This window comes from Lygodium microphyllum, unplaced genomic scaffold, assembly GCF_053477565.2.
Source record: "Lygodium microphyllum isolate KBCC unplaced genomic scaffold, Lygodium_microphyllum_v1.1.10 scaffold_32, whole genome shotgun sequence".
NCBI lineage: Eukaryota > Viridiplantae > Streptophyta > Polypodiopsida > Schizaeales > Lygodiaceae > Lygodium > Lygodium microphyllum.
In genome coordinates, this window is record NW_028229515.1 from 1,789,969 (window position 1) to 1,808,385 (window position 18,417).

Genomic DNA, 18,417 nt, shown 5'->3' on the forward strand with positions numbered 1-18,417 from the left:
TCACCACCGTTGGCCTATCTATCAGATGGACGTCAAGTCTGCTTTTCTGAATGGCGTTCTTGAGGAGGAGATTTATGTTTCACAGCCTCCTGGTTTTCTTGTGCAGGGGAAGGAGGATCATGTCTACAGGCTGCGTAAGGCTCTTTATGGCCTAAAGCAGGCTCCTCGTGCTTGGTACCAGCGGATTGACCGCTTCTTTCTACAGAGTGGCTTTGCGCGCTCCGCTTATGATCCCAACCTCTACTATTCTCTTTCGGTGTTCCTTATCTTGTATGTGGATGATCTTATCATTACAGGGAGCGACACTCAACAGGTGGAGCATACACGGTCCATTCTTCAGCAGGAGTTTGACATGACGGATCTAGGGATCCTTCACTTCTTTCTAGGTCTGGAGATCTATCAGATGGCACAGGGCATTTTTATCTTGCAGCACAGGTACATCTCCGAGCTTCTTTCGGAGTTTGATATGGCTGAGTGTCGGCCTATCTCATGCCCCATGGACCCTGAGTCCAAGCTTTTGACAGCTGGAGTTCCTCTTACCGATCCCACCCGTTACAGGTGCCTTGTCGGCTCTCTTATCTGGCTGCTTCACACTCGGCCGGATATCTCTTTTGTGGTGGCTTTATTGTCTTCTTTTATGCAGACTCCTACCCAGGATCACTGGCAGGCGGCCTTGCGGGTTCTTTGCTATTTGCAGGGGACTCGCTCCTTCGGGATCCTGTATGGAGATGGGATTACCCTTTCTGGATGGAGTGATTCTGATTGGGCAAGTGATGTGGATTCGAGATGATCCACTACAGGTTATGCTTTCACCCTTGGTTCTGGTGCTGTCTCTTGGAGCAGCAAGAAGCAGCCTACTGTGGCCCTTTCTTCTACAGAGGCTGAGTATCGGGCCCTATGTTCGACCGCTATGGAGGCAGTTTGGCTCCGTCGCTTACTCGCGGAGATTGGCTTTTCCCAGACCGGACCTATGGAGCTGCGCGTGGATAACCAGAGTGCTCTTGCTCTGGCTAAAAACCCGGTGTTCCATGCTCGCACGAAGCATATTGAGGTTCAGTATCACTATGTTCGAGAGCGGATCGTGGATTCGGAGCTGGTGGTGGTCTATTGTCCTACGGCGGCCAATGCAGCTGATCTCTTTACGAAGCCGTTGCCTCAGGCTTCTTTGCTTCATCACATGCGGTTCTTGGGTCTTCAGACTCTCCCAGGAGTTGAGAGGGGGTGTTAGCCTGCTCTTTTTCAGTCTCAATCTGTCATCTCCTGGTTGTGAGCTCCTGTCAGAGTCTGACAGGAGACAAAGGAGCTCTGTCAGTGCATTTTTGTGGCTGCCCTAGTCAGCATGCAGCCCTGGGTTTGTTCCAGCCCAAACTGGGCTGTTTTTTGTCCAGACTGCCCATTTTCTGGGCAGTCGGCCAGATCTGGCCATAGTCGGCCAGATCTGGCTGGTCGGCCAAATCTGGCCAGGTCGGCCAGTTTGGCTGGTCGGCCAGTTTGCTGGCCTGGGGGCTATTTATAGCAGTCCCCCCCAGTCAGTCCAGCATTGTTCTCTGCAGGTACAGCACTGCTCCCTCCGTCTCCGTCTCCGGCATTGGTGCTGCCACTGCTTCCAGTCTGTCCTGGTTCCCTCACTGACGCTCCGGGCTGCGTGCAGGGACTGTTCTGTCCATTCCAGTGTATTCAGCATTCATCTCAGTCAGTGCAGACTTTCTTCCTTCACTCTCTGCTTTCTCTCTCCTCTCCTCTGTGTTCGTGTTCTTCCGTTGCGCACTCTCACACTTCCGTCAGGATTGGCTTCAGGATCTTCGTTCCAAAGGGGGTACCGTCACCATTGGTGACAATTCTACAGTCCCTGTTCGAGGCGTGGGGACTTTACCTATGTTTTCTGACACGCGGTCTTCCTCTGCCCAAGTTCTCTATGTCCCTGATTTGGGTTTTAACCTATTATCTGTGCATGGCCTTACTCAGTTAGGTACCCGAGTCATTTTTACACAGGATGCAGTCACAGTGGAGGATGCTTCTACAGGTAATGCTCTTTGGACAGGTACACAGGAGGGTGGGCTTTATACGCTCACAGCCTTGGCTGCGCGGACTTCCCATGAGCTTGGGCTGCTTTGGCATGCTCGGTATGGTCATTTGAACCTCGATTCACTTCGCCGGGCTTCTAGGAGGAAGATGGTGGAGGGACTTCCCGATTTCCCTCCTCTTCACACTTTGTGCCCTAGCTGCTTGAGGGGCAAGCAGCACAGGCAGCCTCACCCTCAGGTTGCTTCTAGGAGGGCTACTTCTCCACTTGAGTTGGTTCACACCGACCTTTGCGGACCTATGGGCACGGCCTCCCTTGGGAAGGCCAGGTATTTGATGCTGATTGTGGACGACTTTAGTCGTTATGTGTGGCCTTATTTCTTGGAGTACAAGAGCGAGGCGTACTCCCGTTTCTGTCAGTGGCAGGTGTTTGTGGAGACCCAAACAACTTCTAAGGTTCGTGGCATTCGAGCTGATCAGTGGCGAGTTCACTTCTCACCTTTTCTCTCAGTTTTGCAAGGATCATGGTATTCAGGTGGAGTATTCCCATCCGAACACACCATCAGAGAATGGTGTGGTGGAGCGTGCGAATCGGACCATGGTGGAGATGGCCCGATCTATGCTGGAGCATAGGAGTCTTCCTCATTTCCTTTGGGGTGAGGCGGTGGCTACAGCGGTGCATATTCGCAACCGCTCTCCGACTTCGGCATTACAGGACATGACTCCGTATGAGGCTTTCTTTGGGAAGAAGCCTTCCGTGTCCCATTTTCGCATCTTTGGGTGCGACGCTTTTGTCCATGTGGACAAGAAGAAGAGAAAGACGAAGTTCGACTCTAAGTCGAGAAAGCTTATCTTCGTTGGTTATAGCACGACCACGAAGGGATATCGGCTCTATGACCCGACGACACGGAAGGTTGAGGTGAGCAGGGATGTGATCTTTGATGAGGCTTCGGCCTCTGAGGATCCGATTGATGGTTCCATTACATATGTTTCTTCGTCATCGACGGACCTCCCCCCACCTTCTCTACCTTCACTTCCTTCCAGGATACCCCTTAGCACCCCCCCTATTCCTCCTCCTTCGCCTTCCCTTTCCCCTTTGGTGGATGTGACTCCGTCTTCTACGAGCTCTTCCACCGCCACTTTGGGATCTTCACGGGATACACAGCCTTCTTCTGATGCGGAGGATCTACCTTCACTCGGTGAGGGGGAGTCCCTCTCCGATTTGGGTGCTTTGCAGGTTCCGGAGACCCCCCGGTCTCCCTCACAGCAGCAGGAGTCTCTCAGGATTCCTCTATGGTATCGCCGGCTCATGCAGGATTCAGGTGTTACTCACTTTCCTGCTTCTTCTACAGGCCCACGTCGATCAGCACGTTTACAGGCCCAGCGGGATAGTTCACTATGTGTGAACTATGCTCTTATGTCACAAATTCTTCAGGATTCTGAGCCTTCCACTATGGAGGAGGCTCTTGCACAGGATATTTGGCGACAGGCTATGCAGGTCGAGCTCGATTCCATCGAGCGAAACCATACGTGGGAGCTTGTTCCGCGTCCCGTGAAACGGAAGGTGATAAGTGTGAAATGGGTCTTTAAGACCGAGTATCTTGCAGATGGCTCCTTGGACAAGCATAAGGCTAGGCTTGTTGCCAAGGGTTTTGCACAGCGTGCAGGCTTGGACTACTTCGAGACTTTTGCTCCTACAACCAGGATGTCCACCATTCGAGTTCTTTTGGCTCTTGCTGCTCACCACCGTTGGCCTATTTATCAGATGGACGTCAAGTCTGCTTTTCTGAATGGCGTTCTTGAGGAGGAGATTTATGTTTCACAGCCTCCTGGTTTTCTTGTGCAAGGGAAGGAGGATCATGTCTACAGGCTGCGGAAGGCTCTTTATGGCTTGAAGCAGGCTCCTCGTGCTTGGTACCAGCGGATTGACCGCTTCTTTCTACAGAGTGGCTTTGCGCGCTCCGCTTATGATCCCAACCTCTACTTACGGGTTGTGGATTCTCTTTCAGTGTTCCTTATCTTGTATGTGGATGATCTTATCATTACAGGGAGCGACACTCAGCAGGTGGAGCATACACGGTCCATTCTTCAACAGGAGTTTGACATGACGGATCTAGGGATCCTTCACTTCTTTCTAGGCCTGGAGATCTATCAGATGGCACAGGGCATTTTTATCTCGTAGCACAGGTACATCTCCGAGCTTCTTTCGGAGTTTGATATGGCTGCGTCTCGGCCTATCTCATGCCCCATGGACCCCGAGTCCAAGCTTTTGACAGCTGGAGTTCCCCTTCCAGATCCCACCCGTTACAGGTGCCTTGTCGGCTCTCTTATCTGGCTGCTTCACACTCCGCCGGATATCTCTTTTGTGGTGGCTTTATTGTCTTCTTTTATGCAGACTCCTACCCAGGATCATTGGCAAGCAGCCTTGCGGGTTCTTTGCTATTTACAGGGGACTCGATCCTTCGGGATCATGTATGGAGATGGGATTACCCTTTCTGGATGGAGTGATTCTGATTGGGCAGGTGATGTGGATTCGAGACGATCCACTACAGGTTATGCTTTCACCCTTGGATCCGGTGCTGTCTCTTGGAGCAGCAAGAAGCAGCCTACTGTGGCCCTTTCTTCTACTGAGGCTGAGTATCGGGCCCTATGTTCGACCGCTATGGAGGCAGTTTGGCTCCGTTGCTTACTGGCGGAGATTGGCTTTTCCCAGACCGGACCTATGGAGCTACGCGTGGATAACCAGAGTACTCTTGCTCTGGCCAAGAACCCGGTGTTTCATGCTCGCACGAAGCACATTGAGGTTCAGTATCACTATGTTCGAGAGCGGATCGTGGATTCGGAGCTGGTGGTGGTCTATTGTCCTACGGCGGCCAATGCAGCTGATCTCTTTACGAAGCCTTTGCCTCAGGCTTCTTTGCTTCATCACATGCGGTTCTTGGGTCTTCAAACTCTCCCAGGATCTGAGAGGGGGTGTTAGCCTGCTCTTTATCATTCTCAGTCTGTCATCTCCTGGTTGTGAGCTCCTGTCAGAGTCTGACAGGAGACAGAGGAGCTCTGTCAGTTCGTTTAGTGGCTGTCCTTGTCAGTCTGCAGCCTCTGGGAGTCATACAGCCCATACTGGGCTGTTATTCTGCAGTCGGCCCAGTTTTTGGGCAGGTCGGCCAGATCTGGCCAAAGTCGGCCAGATCTGGCTGGTCGGCCAAATCTGGCCAGGTCGGCCAGATTTGGCAGGTCGGCCAGTTTTCTGGCCTGGGGGCTATATATAGCTGCCCCCCCAGTCATTCCAGCATTGTACTCTGCAGGTTCAGCACTGTCTCCGTCATCTCCGTCTCCGGCATTGGTGCTGCCATTGCTTCCAGTCTGTTCTGGTGCCCTCACTGACGCTCCGGGCTGCGTGCAGGGACTGCTCTGTCCATTTCAGTGTATTCAGCATTCATCTCAGTCAGTGCAGACTTTCTTTCTTCATTCTCTGCTTTCTCTCTCCTCTCCTCTGTGTTCGTGTTCTTCTTCCGTTGCGCACACAGAGGGAGCTCTGTTGCGAATGGCAGAGAGCCTGCAATATTCACGATGGTTCAATTCTTATGCTTTACAACTCCGTTCTGAGAGAGGAAGTTGGTAGAGGTGAGGTGGTGGAAATACCATGCTCCTGTAGAAACTCAACAAACTCGTGGGAGGTGAACTCGCCCCCACTATCACTCCTCATGTATCCTACACGACGATTAGTTTAGTTATGCACCAACAACACCCAAGAAAAAAAATATGTGAATGCATCGGACTTATGCTTGAGAAAGTACACCCATATGTAACGAGAATGATCATCCAGAGTCAAAAAGAAGTACAATGTGCCGTTCAAGGTGGTGATGGATGTCGAACCACAAAGATTAACACAAATCAATCTGAGGTGCCCCTCAGCTCAGTGTAGATCGTTGAGGAAATGGGGTACAGTTTTGTTTTCTGAGTTGACGCACTTTATAGACATCCTGCAATAGCTTCAGGCAAGAAAGGCCACAGACCATCTATTGATGTGACAACTCATAAAGAGAGTTGTGCCCTAAGCGAAAATACTAAAGATGCTTAGTGCTCATAGCCTCTTGTGTAGTGGCTAAAGCCTAGAAGTGGTGGAACTTAGAGTCCTTAGCTATCAGCTCGAAAAGAAACTATGCCATGTGGTACATGCTGGTACCTGCCTTATTTAGCATGTCAGTCTGTCATCTCCTGGTTGTGAGCTCCTATCGAATTCTGGGAAGAGACAACTGAGCTTTGTTAGTTTATTAAGTACAGTCGGCCAGTTTTGCTGGCCGCCAGCAGGTCGGCCAGCTTTGGGGAGATAGGCCTATATATAGCTGACCCCTAGTCATTCTTTTCTCACTCTCTTCTGTAGGTCACAGCACATCTTGCTCTCGTTCCTCTCCGACATTGGTGCTGCCACTCATTTCAGCCTGATCTCGTGCTCTCATTGACGCTTCAATCTGTGAGCAGAGACTGATCAGTCCACATCTTTGTATTCAGCATACATTTCAGTCAGTGCAGTATTTCTTCCTTCATTTTCTGCTTTCTCTCTCTGTGTTTGTGTCCCTTCTTCCGTTGCGCGTTCTCACATGGTATCATCACCTAAGTGAGAACACAGATGTGAGATCTTCCGCTGAGACCGCCCGGGCTGCCCCAAAACATAGCCAAAATCACTTGTGCTTTTTGCATTCACACCCTTCCTGTGCATAGGCGACCCTCTATGGAGGCAAGGCGGCAACATCCACAGCTATGCAACCTCATTCTAAGGCTTGGCAGCCCCATTAAGGTGGTAGTCATCATCATTTTTCCTTGATGTTTGCTTCTCTACTCACATCGCCCTCTTCTGTGGACCCATCATCAACTTTACAATCCTTTCCCTCTACAAATGCCATATTTCTTGGGCGTGTGCTTACCAATTTTCAGGCTTTGATGACTCGTCGGAGGAGCTTCTTTCTCGACACTCCTCTAAGTGGAGACATGACCATCGGGAGTTTCGTAATCGACGATAGGAGTCGCCTCCTCGAACTCGTCCTTCTTCTATCCATGTATCACAGAGGGTTCCATCTACAGTGAAGGCTCCGTCGAAGAAGCCTCTCTCAGATGTTCATATGCCTTCTCTGATACCCTCTGTTCAAGTGCCCATCCTCCCTTCTTTACCCAAGGAAGATAAATTGGACAGTTCCAACTATTCCTTATGGTCGTGCAAGGTGGAGTGTATCCTCGACACTTTTGACCTACGGGTGCTTGTTTCTTCACCCATTGCTCGTCCCAAGGACCTTGATGATGGGGTCACCGTGCAGCCTTATGAGATCAGCTCAACTCTCGAGCCCATTTCTTTCTCTTTATGAGTCTACAGGATTCTGTTCTTGTGCATGTTTGCAGGTTGCAGACTGCGGCAAAGTGTGGAAGAAGCTTGTATCTTTGTATGAACACAAGATGTTTGCCCATAAGATCTCCCTTGAGAAGATGTTGTGGATGCTCAATCTTGATGATTCTCCTTCTATGAAGGAGCACATCACAAAGATGGAGGATATGAGGGGTGAGCTTGCCTCTCTTGGATGGAAGATCTCCTCTGAAGACATGCCTATGATTCTTTTGACTCAGTTGTCATCTCCTCATTTCAATGTCTTCTACACGAGCCTTATCACCTTGAGGATCCGCGAGAAACTCTTATGGGAGGAGCTTTCACCGCTTGACTTGGAGCACGATGAGCGACTTAGAGAGGTGGGGGCCAATGGTTCTAGCTCCACCAAGGCTTTTACTACAGGTACAGGTGGAGGGACGAAGAAGAAAAAGCAGTAGGAGAAGGCCAGGGACAAGAAGGATTCGAAGGAGAAAAAGCCCAAGTGCCCATATTGTGGGAAGGGCACTCACCCCAAGAAGTGTTGGCAGAAGTACCCCCATTTGAAGCTGAAGGAGAAGGATTCGAAGGCTATCCTTGCTACCATAGAATCAGTCTTTATACATTTATTTGAGGTGGGAATATAGCTCTTGTTTCTTCTATATTAGCGAAGCCTTGGCTTGTGGACAGTGGGGCTTCTTCTCACATGACCTATTGATAGGATTGGCTTCAAGACGTGTTCCCAAGGGGGCACAGTCACCATTGGTGACAACTCTATCATTCCCGTTCATGGAGTGGGGACTATTCCCTTATTGCCAGATAGGCAATCTTCTTCTGCTAGGGTCCTCTATGTACCGGATTTGGGTTTTAACCTCTTGTTTGTTTATAGTTTAACCAAGCTAGGTACCCACATTGTCTTTACATAGGATGCAGTTACCGTGGAGGATGCTTCCTCAGGTGCAACTCTTTGGATAGGTACACTAGAGGGTGGGCTTTATACGCTCACAGTCTTAACTACGTGGTCTTCTCACAAGCTTGGGCTGCTTTGGCATGCTCTTTATGGGCATCTGAACCTTGATGTAGTAACATAGGTAGCCTTGTCCCCAGCTTGCCACTAGGAGGGCTTCTACGCTGCTGGAGTTGGTACATACTGCTCTTTGCGGACCTATGGGCACAACCTCTCTTGGGAAGGCCAAGTATTTGATGTTGATTGTGGGCAACTTCAGTCACTATGCGTGGCCTTACTTTCTGGAGTACAAGAGCAAGGCGTACTCCCGATTCTACGAGTGGAAGGTGTTTGCAGAAACGCAGGCTACTTCCAAAGTCCATGGTATACAAGTGGACCACGGCGGCGGCCTTTGGGTTAAGGCTACTAACACTACAGTGTACATCCTCAACCAGTGCCCAACTGCGGCTCTTTCTTAGAAGAGCCCATATGAGGTATTCTTTGGCTCTCAGCCTATCATATCCCACTTCAGAGTCTTCGAGTGTCGTATATACACACACACGCCTAATGATAAAATAGGGAAACTTCTTTGGTTAATTCATACTAGGCTAGACTTAGCTTACTCAGTCAACATTCTTACACAGCCGAGGCTAAGAATAGGGCTCTCTTCAATGGCACCACTGAGGCCATCTACCTAAGGAGCTTACTAGCGGCGCTTCACTTCCCTTGTGACTCTCCCACCATTGTCTACTACGATAATCAGAGTGCCATTGCCCTTGCGGACAATCCGATCATCACACCACGGACGCAGCATGTGGGAGTCCACTTTCACTTTTCCAAAGTGCAAGTTAAGCTAAACACTATCCGCCTAAAGTTTATGCCTTCATCAGACAATTTTGCAAACATTTTGACCAAAGCGGTCAATCAACCAGTTCTTCTGTATCTTTTACCCAAGATTTGTTGAGCTAAAATATGCATTACTTGCTGATTAGCCTCTTAAACAGCCCCAAAACACACTAAAAAATGCTCTTTAAGAGTGAAAACCCTAAAACGGGGAGCGATTCGAGAGAGTTCAATGTAAACCCTGATTTGGGAGGCTCCAATCCACATCTATAAATAGACAAGCTTCCCACCATTCAGCCATTATCCTTGTTTGCAAGTTACACCAGCCCACACACCCTCTGCTACTGTTGGCGCCCACTTCCCAACCTCCATCTACTGTCCAGCCATCATCGACTGCAGCCACATTATCTTCAGCCTGTCCATTGCTGTAGGTGACAGCTCTCAACTCCTGGTAACTGCTCCAGACTGTCCCAGACTGTTGTTCAACCTGCTGTCCATCATCTCCAAGGTCAGCCAGCCTGCGTTTTCGTTATTACAAGCCCTAACACTCTCCGACACACCTTCTCCAGTTGTCGCCCTGCTGTTTACAGCACCTGTGCACAGTTTCCAGCTTCCAATCGGTGGTACATTGCTGCGTTTACCAGTTTCCAGCCTCCAAAATGCTGTGTTTTGGTGACCAGCCTGCTGGCATTCACTATTCATCATCCCTACACTCCAACTGGTGGTCACAAACTTGGGATCTGTCTCCGGTGGACGTCACACTCCGGCCGACATTGCTCTGCCCTTGAGCACACTGTACACTCTTACATTCATTGCAGCATTCATTCACTTCAGAGTTGTGTTCTCTCTCTCCCTTCTTCTGTTTGTGTTCGAGTTTCTATGTTTGAGTTTTGAGTTTTGCGTTTAGGGTTTGAGTTTTGCCCTCTATGTCTGTGTCTATCTCTTTGTGTTTCTGTCGTGGTCGTACACCCTGTGTCCCCTCAATGCAAACCCTAGCAGTTTTCTTCACATGGTATCAGAGCCGGTGCTCTTGTAAGGAGTATCCAACTGATATTGTGGAGAGCTAGTCTTTGTGCGAGGCACACAATATGACTCGTAGCCGGTTCACAATGTCCCAAACACCTTCGTCTCTAGTTTCTATGATGTCTTATCAGGCTTCTCCATCATTGGAGGCCCTGAGACAGCATCATGGACTCGGTGAAGAGGACAACACTCCACTTCCACCTTCGCCTTCTTCTACTCGTATTCCAAATTTCACTAACATGACAGAGGAGGAATTTGAAGAGTACTATTGCAACAAGTACGGTGATGTTTACACCCCTCCTACCAATTTTGCTACCACATTCGGACCGGTTGGTGAGGCTAGCCACCTCTCCAATCATGAAGGACATACGACATTCGGAACGTCTAGCAATCCATCTTCATCATCTCAGCCAAGTCCAATGTCAAGTTTGTACAATTCTTTTGTGTTGCATGAATCAAATCCCTCACCTGTTTCTTCTTTTGAGGTACAGGATTCGGATGGCTTTGCGTATGTGAACTTCAATAGAGGGGGCTCACGAAGCAGACGGAATTCAGATACATCTACAGCTTTTGTTTCATTTGAGCACATCACACACACTTCTCACTTCCCTCCCATCCCACCCTCTTCTATATCACACCTTGATCACCCCTCATCATCTTTCCGAAACCTTGGATTACACTCCACATCAACATCACACCCCCTAGGGGTTGGATCTTCCATCTCCGCTCCTAACACCTTTTCCTTCTCTACCCCATTCTCTACCTCTTTGCACCATGGTACTTCATTAGGGGGAATGCCACCCTTTAACATAGTGTCTCTCACCTTTCAGCACATGAGCACACCCATAACTCCTAGGTCAACTGTGATAGGCATTTCCCTCACTATCCCCAACTTCACATCTTACTTAACCACTCAAACGCAGGGTTTTCCATCCTCAACTTATGGTGCGTCTTCACACTCTCCTTGGGTTACACCTACGTAGGGATTCCCATCTTCTGCTCCTCGTGTTCCCATCCCACCTCCTTGGGTTCCTCATGTAGCTACCATGCCCATGCCTAGTCAGCCCATCCCTACCTATGGATCCACCTTGAACACTACCTATATGCCTGGTGGGCACATTGGGGCCCATTCCCAAGTGTACTCCACTCTCCTATCCTACCTCCACTACACTTTTTCACACTATCCATCTCCAAGCACTACCACTGCTGTTGCAATGGCCAAGAATGCCTTCACGGATAAGACACGTTTTAACGGGTCAAATTTCACCACTTGGTCTAATTTCATGCAACAAGTGCTTGAGTCTCAGGGTCTTTGGGACCCTGACATTAGTCTAGAGCCTATGCCATACCCTTGACTAACTCACCCTAACTACATCCGTCAATAGAGAGCCCACAATGCCACAGCCAATGTTGAGCTAATGCAGGGGTTGCTTCCTGAGCTTCACTCTTAGTTGCAACACTTCCCGCTCGCATCAGAGCGTTGGAGATTAATCACACGATTAAGTAAATGTTACACATGTGAGCTGTAATTAGGGTTAGAATAAAATTACGAGTCTGAGACCTGAGGAAATCACCAAATGTAAAAGGCAAAAGTTGTTATAAGCTATGCCGCATAGGTACTTGGTGGTTCCTGGTGCCAATTGTTGGCCTGGGTCATTCATTTGGCCATAAGTGTTAGTTGGTGGCACTAGAGAAGTAGCGTTTAATGGTACCTCACACCAATCTGATGGTCAAAGATGGCGCAAAGACACTCAAGAAAATGAAAGTTGCCTAGCCAATTTAATTATTGGTTAATCATATTATTTTTTAGAGCACTGAAATAATTATTAGATTAATTTTCAGTATTTAAGGACAAAAATTTAACATTTAATTATAGATAATGCTGGAAAACTATTTGGAAAGGCTGCCACTTGTCAAAAATGCCCATACAAGACTGAAAAAAGTCTATTAGAGGCTGGAGAGAGGCATTTTTAGTGTATTTAGCCTGCAAGAGAGATGGAGGAGATGCTACTGATCTGATTTGCAGCCATTGGAGGACCTTCTGAGGCAGCTAGGGGTAGGAGAAGACTGATCAACAGTAGGTGGCAGCATCTACAAGCTGTTGAGACAAGGCAACAACAGTAAATAACTGATTTTCTTTAGTTCTTTGCATCTACAAGCTGTTGAGACAGGGCAGCAACAGTAAATGACAGATTTTCTTCAATTCTTCGCAAAGAAAGTTTAAATTTTCTCTCTCCTCAATATTTTCTCTCATCTCCCAACCTTTCTACAGCCTTGCTCCAAAGATTGCAACATAGAGATCACCAAAGGCTGAGAAATTTCAAATTTCTCTACTGTAAACCTAATCTGCAACAAAAATTAGGGTTTACCAGCAGCCTCAGGAAGCGTGCCAAAAATTGGAAGCTCCAAGACTTGGATTCAACAAGGTTGAAGCTATTTTTGGCCTATTCAAGTGGAGGGACCAGTAAATGATTGAATTTAGGGCATTTTCCATCTCCATCAAAGAGGATGAAGGCCAATTAAGTGCCCGAATCAAGAGGTAAAATAGATTGAAGACTTGCTGGTCACTTTGGACAACAAGGGAGTTTGGATTGTGAAGGGGATTGGGAGAATCCCATTGTAAATAAACTTTTTCTTCAATAAAGCTAAAGAAATACCGAAAAAGGCGCCAATTTTGGGACCAATCGGGTGTACATTGTCCAAGATCAATAGGTAAATTTGTATATTTGCATTTATTGTTTGCTGTTGTAATTAAATTGTAATCAGGCATTTACCACCCATCCACGGAAGGAAGACTGGTTACAGACTGCATATGTTGAAGCTAGTCCTACACGTAGCTAACACAAAGCAAGAATGACTGAATAGTATCCTTCGGCTCACACTTCATCTGTTGGAGCTAACCATAAATGGTAACCACACGCATGGTTGAAGGGGCCTCGTACAATATCTAGAGCTTACCCATATCGCAGAAGAGATCCTGTAAGAGGTGACCACCAAAAGGACTTCTTTAGAGATGCAAAGAAAAACAATAGAATAAATAATGGGCATCATCACTATGAGCAAAGCTTCTCCGTAGCTGTCCTCGTCGAAAACAATTGGAAGAGGAGTGGGACACTTAGAACACTCACAAGCTCCAAAAACAACATTTCATAACCGCTTCTACACAAAACCATGCTTTCATAACAATACTCTATTTTAGGTAATGATGGTTGTGTAATTTGTCATCAATAGAACAACAAGGAGGAGCCACCTATGGAGAATAAGAAGAGAAAATAAAGGAAAAAAAGGAGGAGAGAGAGAGTAGAGCCAAAGCACAACACAAACTACACTAATGGAGTTCACACACAATGTAAGACAAGCTGATCACAAAAATAGCTAAATAATGATATCGCCCAGGCTAGAAAAAGTGTTGAATGCAATAAATGCAGCAGTTGTACAACAATCAACAAGAAACCATAGCAAGAAATGAAAACGCAGACATCTGAACCATAAATGCAGCCGGCAAAGAATACAATACAGGGCGATTAGCAATAAACAGGCGTCGCAAGGCTGAGAGAAGGTGACAGCAATCAGGAAATTATCAGCAGGAGCAGTTCACAGACCTTTAATCAGCAGAAAACAGCACTCGAAAAGGAGATCCTGAAATCCAATACCATGTCAGAAGTGGATGCAATAATGGAGGCATGAAAGAATGTTGAAAGACTGCTGAACACAAGATAGGAGAGAGAGAGAGAGAGAGAGAGAGAGAGAAGAGAAAATACAAGAACACTGCAAAAGAGAACTCAAAGATGTGGTCGGCAAATGGAATCCATATACCAAACACGAGATAGTCACATACAACAGACAAGAGCTGGCAAGACTATTAACATAACTGTGTCTATCCTTTTCAATGATAGTGGCTAGACGGTTTTTGTTGACGCTTATGCAGCTATTTCCTTTGTTTAAGGCAATCATGATGGCTCTTCAACTCACACTTGGATGCTAGATATAGACCACACCCGTTCATGCTTACCTCACTCTACCTCGAGGATTCAACTCAATTGGCTTGATGAATCCTTACCCAAACATGGCCATGGCTCAGGTCCTATTCTCCTAAAAGTTTTTGTTCTTGTTGTGTGGCCAAACATGCCCAAGGCATTAGTGAGACCAACCAAAAATTCAAAGTGGTCAAAGCAAGTCCCAATATCATCTTCTAAATGTTATGCACACTTCATAATTACCAAATCTCAAAATCAAACTTGCTGCACCAATGCAAGGGTAACAAGTTATCAATCTAAGGAGTTCATTATTAAATCAAGTTTACTACACCAAAACAAGGATAACAACTTGTCAATCTAAGGAAATTCATTGTTAGACTGCTGTTGAGAGCATGGTAGCACACTCACAAATTGCATAGTACTTGTGTACCCTAAGAATGCATGATCCTACAAGGGAAACTTCATTGTTTTGTCTCTTGAGTTCAATTCTCATCGTGCCATGTGGTCAATTACTGTTCAAGGAAACTCCAAATTAATGACAAGCTTGATGCAAGGCTTCATTGGCTAGGGAGGGATCTTGTGTCCAATACTCTCAAGTTTTTATCCAACAAGTCCACCATCTAGGTCTAGATCAAAAACATATTGTACATACACAACTATGTGGTAGCACTTTATCAAGTATGAGTCTCAACTGTGATACAAAACAATATTGGCTCAAAACTACTAGCATTGCACCTGACCTATGAGGACAACAAATAGCCTAGGGCTTAGGGCTATATTTGGGCATTTTGGGCTTGTTAGCTAGGCACCTAGGCAGGGACATAAGACCCCTATCTCTTTTGGCACCCCCATTTCATTTCCCATTTAGTGGATGTATAAACAAGCGTGTTTATATATTCATATCAATGTATTGTTTGTTTGTGCTTAGTGTTGCTTATATCTTTTCCCTCTCTCTTCTTGTGTTCTCAATTACCTTCATTGAGCAAAACCCCGAGATGCAATTGCCTCTCACCATTGCCTTCACTGCTCCTAGAGGGCAGGGGCAATCTTACCTCAGCTATTTTGATTAAGGTATACATACCCATAATTAAAGCCTATGAGACATTAAAAGCATATCCAGCCAAGTTTTATGCCTATTTAATGTTGCATGTATTTATATATCCAGCAAGAGCGAACGAGAACATAATCAACATTTTGAGAGAGTGTTGGACTGAATTGTAAATCATACCTCTCCAATAATTTCCGCTGATGACACACCAGTTTCTTCCTTGAGCTCCCTTATAGCAGCTGCTCTGGGCTCTTCGTCTTCCTCAACTCCTCCCTTGGTGGATTGTCAGAAAGAGAATATTAATTCAATACGAGTGTATTTATGCTGATGTAATTGACGTCAATAGGTTTTCGTAAGCCAGGCTACCTGTGGCATCTGCCAACAATCGGGTAAATCCACACGCCTTGCTATAAAAACCTGACACAAGATTGCAGAATATAAATTCCTGACAGTTGTATGTAAGCTTTGAGACATCTATGCGGATGTTGTTGTGAGTACTATTAAAGGCATTGAGCAGTGCGGATGCATTGAAAGCAAGATCAACATCAAATTGGTGAAATATCTACGAGAACGTTGACAAGCATCCGAGGAGTTAGACCTAGTAAACAGAGAAGCAAAGGACTTGTGATAGTACCGAAGCGATCAGAGGAGCAAACCTGGTTGTTGGAATTGACGAGGCAGACGCCAACATTGGGGCGGTATCCAGGGGGAGGGCCGTCGGGCGCGATGGACATGAAGACGAGCAGGGGAGGGGTTCGGAGCCTAAGCGTGCGCAAGGTGTGGAAGGGAGAAGAAGGGTTAATAAGGCAACGAGAAGAAGATAAAGGAGGAGAAGAAGAAGGGAGAAAAGAAGTTTGGAGAGACCGGTGATGGCGAGATGGAGAGGAGGCGGTGCTGTTAGTGCTGGTGGAGAGAGAAAGCAGGGAGCCACGCGCGATGGTGACCATCAGCATCTTCTTCGTGGACTCGGCTTCATCATAACCAATGCACCATCTCTCTCTGTCTCCGACCTGTACAGAGATCGCACGTGCCTTCTTTTCATGAGCACGTGTTCCGGTGGTCGCAATACCTTGGGACAAGAAAAGGACCCTTACAGTGCTGCCACACGTTTATAGACCCTGCTTCAAGCTTGCATTTCAAAGTAACTTAGTAACGGTGACTCTAGCAAACTTGACTTATTTGGCATCTTAACGGTCCGGCAAGTTTGCGTGATCGCACTCTTACCTACATACTTCAATAGTGGACACTAAAATTTTGGAAGCTTTTATTTGTCAGTTAAATTATAAAATGTTTGCCTTCCTTCTTGAGTTGGTTGGATCATGAATTCCTTGATGGTGAAGATTCGACTTCCAACCCATAAGGCCACATGTTCAACCCTTTGTGCTACTCACTCATCCGCCAATGTAATCTTAAGTTACAATGCGGTAAGGTGTCCTAGCCACCCAAGAAGTGGTGTGCCCAAATTAAACAAGTATATAATGTCTATTTTCATTTTATGTCCATCCAAACTAGTCTAGGGCCATGATTTTTATTCAAACAGTTCATTGATGCTTTGCCGCCCTCCAAGAGTTGGGCAAACAAGTGTGCAAACACCCTAAGAGCATGGAAACATTTGACACATCTACTCATGTGCCTCACACATGAGGTCTTCAAGATCAACTATAGTAGAAGCAAAAAGTTGAATTGCAATACGTCAACAACCAAAGTATGCACACATGAAGTTTCAAAGTCAAGCAAAAAGGTGAACTCCATCACGGATTGCCAACATACATAGCAAACTATAATCTTACCAGTGTTATCACCATGCCAATAAAAACTATGGCTAATAGACCAACACAAGTTTTCACGTGATGGTAATCAAGTTCTAGATCATTTAATTGAAGCTTGACTATCACATAAGAAAAGCAATCACCGCAATAGCGTTTTTGGGGTCGCAGTAGGTCATCTCGAGACCTATCTGTAATATTTCCGTTGAAAAATATTACTAGTCCGACTTTCCACACCCCGCGTGAAACTCATGCAAAGATCAATTCCGGCATTGGAGTTACCGACAGTGCAATCTATAAACCGTACGCGAGGAATCATGACCTCCCCATTGACAAATCGGGACCGAGGTTCAAAACCTGCAGAGGAGGTCAAGAGGATAATGATGGGATTATTGCAAATTTTTTTATTTACCTTCCCCCAATTGATGCGTGGCTGAGGGAAGGGGATGGGCTATTATGGGCAACTGGAGGGGGTGGAAGGGAATAAGCCATGCAAAGGGCCACGTAGGGGGGAGGTCCCCTCTCCCCTAGACTATAAATACACCCCTCTAAGGGGGTGAATGGGCCAGACTGTGGAGGCATTGAAGCTAACATTGTAGACGTTAAGGATGAAGGAGGCTGCGACAGGCTGAGAGACGTCGAAGCTGCGTTGCGCCAGCTGCCGCCGAATTGAAACGCCGCCAGCTCCACCTGACGGCCGCCATCAAGCCTCCAAGTCGCCGTCTCCACGCCGCCACGTGCTGCCCAGAAGCTTCTAAGGGGGCTTCTCTAAGCCCCCCTTCCCGTTGGATTCCCCATAAAGCAAATTTTATCCCCGGGTTTTAAAGCCCCCTTCCCGTGGAGTTCCCATAAAGCCCATTTTACCCCCCAGGATTTTAAGTCCCCTTCCTATTGGATCCACCACAAGTCCACATTAGCCCCGGTTTTTTAAAGCCCCTTCCCATTGGATCTATCTCAAGCCCATTCCCTTGCCGGGCTTAAAGGTCCCTTCCATTTGAACCCTCCAAAAGCCAATCCCTCCCCCCCCACCCCCCCCCCCCCCCCCCCCCCCGAGCTTCGAAGAGGAAGCCTATAAGGCCTTCCCATTAGTTCCCTAATACGCCTTTCCGGGACTTTAAAGGAGAGGAAGCTACAAAGCCCTTCCCACTCGATTTCCCCCATAAGCCCATTGAAGAGGATTTCCTTAAAACCCCAGGATTTTGAAGAAATTAAGCATAAAGGCTTTCCATCAATCACCCACAAGGCCCTAGGCTTGGGATTTAGAGTTCCCTTTTTCTGCAAGGCCCACAAAACCCTTCCTAAACCCGGAATTTCAAGGTGAAGAATAGTTCTCAAGCCTCCGTTGTCCAAGGGCCCTCACAAGAACCCTAAGGCCTTCCAAAGCCAAATTCCGCAAGTCGGAACTTCGGTCAAGGAAGCCATGCCTCAAAGGGAATTGC

The 18,417-nt window shown here is 47.1% G+C and overlaps 1 protein-coding gene across 2 annotated transcripts in view; it reads right to left on the reverse strand.

Moving 5' to 3' along the window:
• LOC148009223 (nudix hydrolase 25-like) overlaps nt 1-16,279 on the reverse strand; it is a 32,801-nt gene extending 16,522 nt beyond the window's left edge. Inside the window, exons 1-4 of one of the 2 annotated variants that reach the window (XM_087673674.1) lie at nt 16,077-16,279; nt 15,869-15,974; nt 15,579-15,629; nt 15,393-15,485 (exon numbers count right to left, since the gene is read on the reverse strand). In XM_087673674.1, the coding sequence (XP_087529800.1) occupies nt 15,393-15,485; nt 15,579-15,629; nt 15,869-15,974; nt 16,077-16,165 (339 nt within the window). In that variant the 5' untranslated portion in view covers nt 16,166-16,279. Of the gene's footprint in view, nt 1-15,392; nt 15,486-15,578; nt 15,630-15,868 lie in introns of both variants that reach the window. The other variant, XM_087673673.1, reaches the window with a different exon arrangement.
• Nucleotides 16,280-18,417: the final 2,138 nt, after the last annotated feature.